This window comes from Rhinolophus ferrumequinum, chromosome X (genome assembly GCF_004115265.2).
Source record: "Rhinolophus ferrumequinum isolate MPI-CBG mRhiFer1 chromosome X, mRhiFer1_v1.p, whole genome shotgun sequence".
In the NCBI taxonomy this organism is placed as follows: domain Eukaryota; kingdom Metazoa; phylum Chordata; class Mammalia; order Chiroptera; family Rhinolophidae; genus Rhinolophus; species Rhinolophus ferrumequinum.
This window is the reverse complement of record NC_046284.1, coordinates 110,620,117-110,622,612: the sequence shown is the minus strand read 5'-3', so window position 1 is coordinate 110,622,612 and position 2,496 is coordinate 110,620,117. Positions and strand designations below refer to the sequence as shown.

The 2,496-nt window shown below is 50.1% G+C and overlaps 1 protein-coding gene across 1 annotated transcript; it reads right to left on the bottom strand.

Moving 5' to 3' along the window:
- Positions 1-327: 327 nt before the first annotated feature.
- LOC117020286 (melanoma-associated antigen B5-like) lies at positions 328-1,365 on the bottom strand. Its single transcript, XM_033102650.1, has one exon. The coding sequence runs from the start codon at positions 1,363-1,365 to the stop codon at positions 328-330; it is 1,038 nt and encodes a 345-aa protein (XP_032958541.1).
- Between the last annotated feature and the right edge of the window lie 1,131 nt (positions 1,366-2,496).

The following is a 2,496-nucleotide window of genomic DNA, read 5'->3' as shown; positions in this document are numbered from 1 at the left end:
TATGGGCAGAGGCTGGGTCTTTATCTCTGCAACCCCAGGACTAGCACAGAGCCTTCCAAAGCGCAGATGCTCAATTATGTTTTGGGAATAGAAGAGAGAGTGAGTGAGAGGTCTAACTTGTTAAGATTTATTATCTCCTGCATTCTTTAATACGCCAAGATATACAACATTTTTACGAAACAAAACACTGAGTCAGTAAAATCAAGGTTGATGATGCTTTATTTTTTTTTTCTATTCCATTCTCCCCAAAATTTTACTGTGGGATTCTTTCACATTTCCACAAAAATCCCTATTGTGCTGTCATTATTTTTATCTTGATAAAAATCCTCAGACATCACTAGTGGTGGGAGAAGCTGGGGCCATGATATCACGTCCGGCTGTGGTACCAGTGGCAGCCCTCACTGCCTCTGTGGCTCGTGTTCTCTCTTCATCTTGCAGAGCCTCTTCATACCAAGGTGACAAAGCATTAGGGACTGTGTCATTAACCTTGGCCCAAAATTCCAGGACTTGCATCTTGCTTGTTTCAGCGTGAGCTCTTGGGCCCCATAGAAACTCGTAGCGTGCAGGATCGTTGTCAGGTACCTGGCGGTACTCCAGGTACTGTAGCTGCACCAGATCTGTGTTAATGAGCTTCCTGGGCTCCCCATAGACGCGGTGCTTCCTCCCAGCGTATACTTCCAGCATATTCAGGAATTGCCACATCTCCTCCTCGCTGGCCCGGTTGCCTTTAATGAAGATCAGGCCCAGGATATTCAGCAGGAGACCCATCTTGGGTAATCCCCTGCCAGCATACACCCTCCCATTATTGGGGAGGTTCAGTTTGCTGACGAGGTCATATACATGGGTGCTTGAGTCGACTTCCTTCAAGTCGACTGCAAAGACGGCCTCAATAAGATCCGAGGCTTTCTGGAAGATGTCATCAAACTCGTCTTGGTTTTCTCCTACAATCTGGATAATCTCTTCCTTCAGAATGGGCTGCTGCGTTTTATATTTGTGCAGAAGGTATTGCTCCTTCAATTCCACGTTCATAGTTAGAACTTCACTCCACGAGTTCTCAGAAGATAAGGTGTTAGAGGAATGTGCATTTTCCTCAACTAGACTTTCATCATCTTTATCATATCTTGTGTGAAAAGCACGTGAAGAGGCAATGGTGGTAGATGAGGCTGTCCAAGAGCCCTGGGAAGTGCTACTTGTCACAGTAGCTGATGGAATCTGGGGATTACCCCCCAAAACAGAAGAAGAGCAGCAGGGGGAGTCTTCTTCCTCTACTGATGCTGCCTGAAGTGTCTTGTGACTCTTGGAGTCATCGGATTCCTGGTTGCATTTCTCACGAGCATGGGGCATATTCTTCTGACCCCGAGGCATGATGACTCTGGTCCAGGACAATGGTCAGGTGGGATGAGGCACATTGATGAGGGCACCTGGGGGACGAAGGTTGAAAGGATGTGTGCACCTTGGGCATGGAAATACCACTGTGGTTATAAGGAAGGCTACATTTGCAGTTTTCCCCAAAGGCACTGCTCGAAAAACCCACAGGGCTTCTGTTCAAATCAGCCTTCCCCCTTTCGGCTGGATCCTATGTGCTCTGACTCAAGCATACTGACGGGACAGCAGGGGCTGGCAGTCTTTTAGTTTTAGGAGTCTTTTATTTCACGTTCAAGAGGGTCATTCAATTGGTGAGAAGTCATGGAATGCAGAAGAAGTAAGTGAAGGGGATCCTCAGCTTATCACCCCTGTCCAGGTGTCTCCAGTGATGACTGCTCTGTGGGGAGTTTTCTGTCCTGGATACTTTGGGGCCCTCAGTCCTCATTAAGGGCCCTTACTTTGGTTCCACATAGGGCCTGGTATGCCTACACCTTTAGTTGAATGGTGGTTCCACCTTCAAACTAAGGATTTCAACTGCCACAGACCTGATGTAAATAAGTGTTGGGGGAACTTCAGCGGGAGAGCCCCGTAAAACCAGGGATGTGGCCAGATTCTTTGTCATCCCTACGATTTAGTGGTGATGGTCCCTCAGTGGTTGCTTCCACCCCTGTTCTGGCCTAGATTTCCTCCCCAGCCCTCAGGCCTACCCCTCCTACTAAGGCCAGCACCACCCTGAGACCCCTAGGAGGAAGTGAGGGTCTCCGCCTCTGGCCATACCTGTCTCGGACTCCTGAGGCCAGGTAAGGAAGAGAATTCTGTCGTGTTTCCCCTGCTGTGAGGTGTGTGGTTCCCTTCGTCCTCACAGTCTTCAGGTCGGCCTCTGGAAAGCCTAGAGATCCTCCCCCTGCGGGCCTTAGGCCGCACCCCTTAGAGTAAGTCTCTCACCCCTTTGTGACACCACGGGAGGAAGTGAGTATGTCACATCCTGTCAACAGTGCCCAGGTATCCCGGGGCAGCCAGCAGGGCCAGGGCTCTCTGTGGTCCTCTCAGTTCTGAGCGTGGAGGGTTCCCTACATCCTGACTCAGGGTCCTCCCCTCCGCTCCTGGCAGGGCCGGGGACGTCTTCCTTGG

Excerpts from the sequence above, each read along its gene's own strand:
- LOC117020286 (XM_033102650.1), bottom strand. The coding sequence starts at position 1,365 with ATGCCTCGGGGTCAGAAGAATATGCCCCATGCTCGTGAGAAATGCAAC.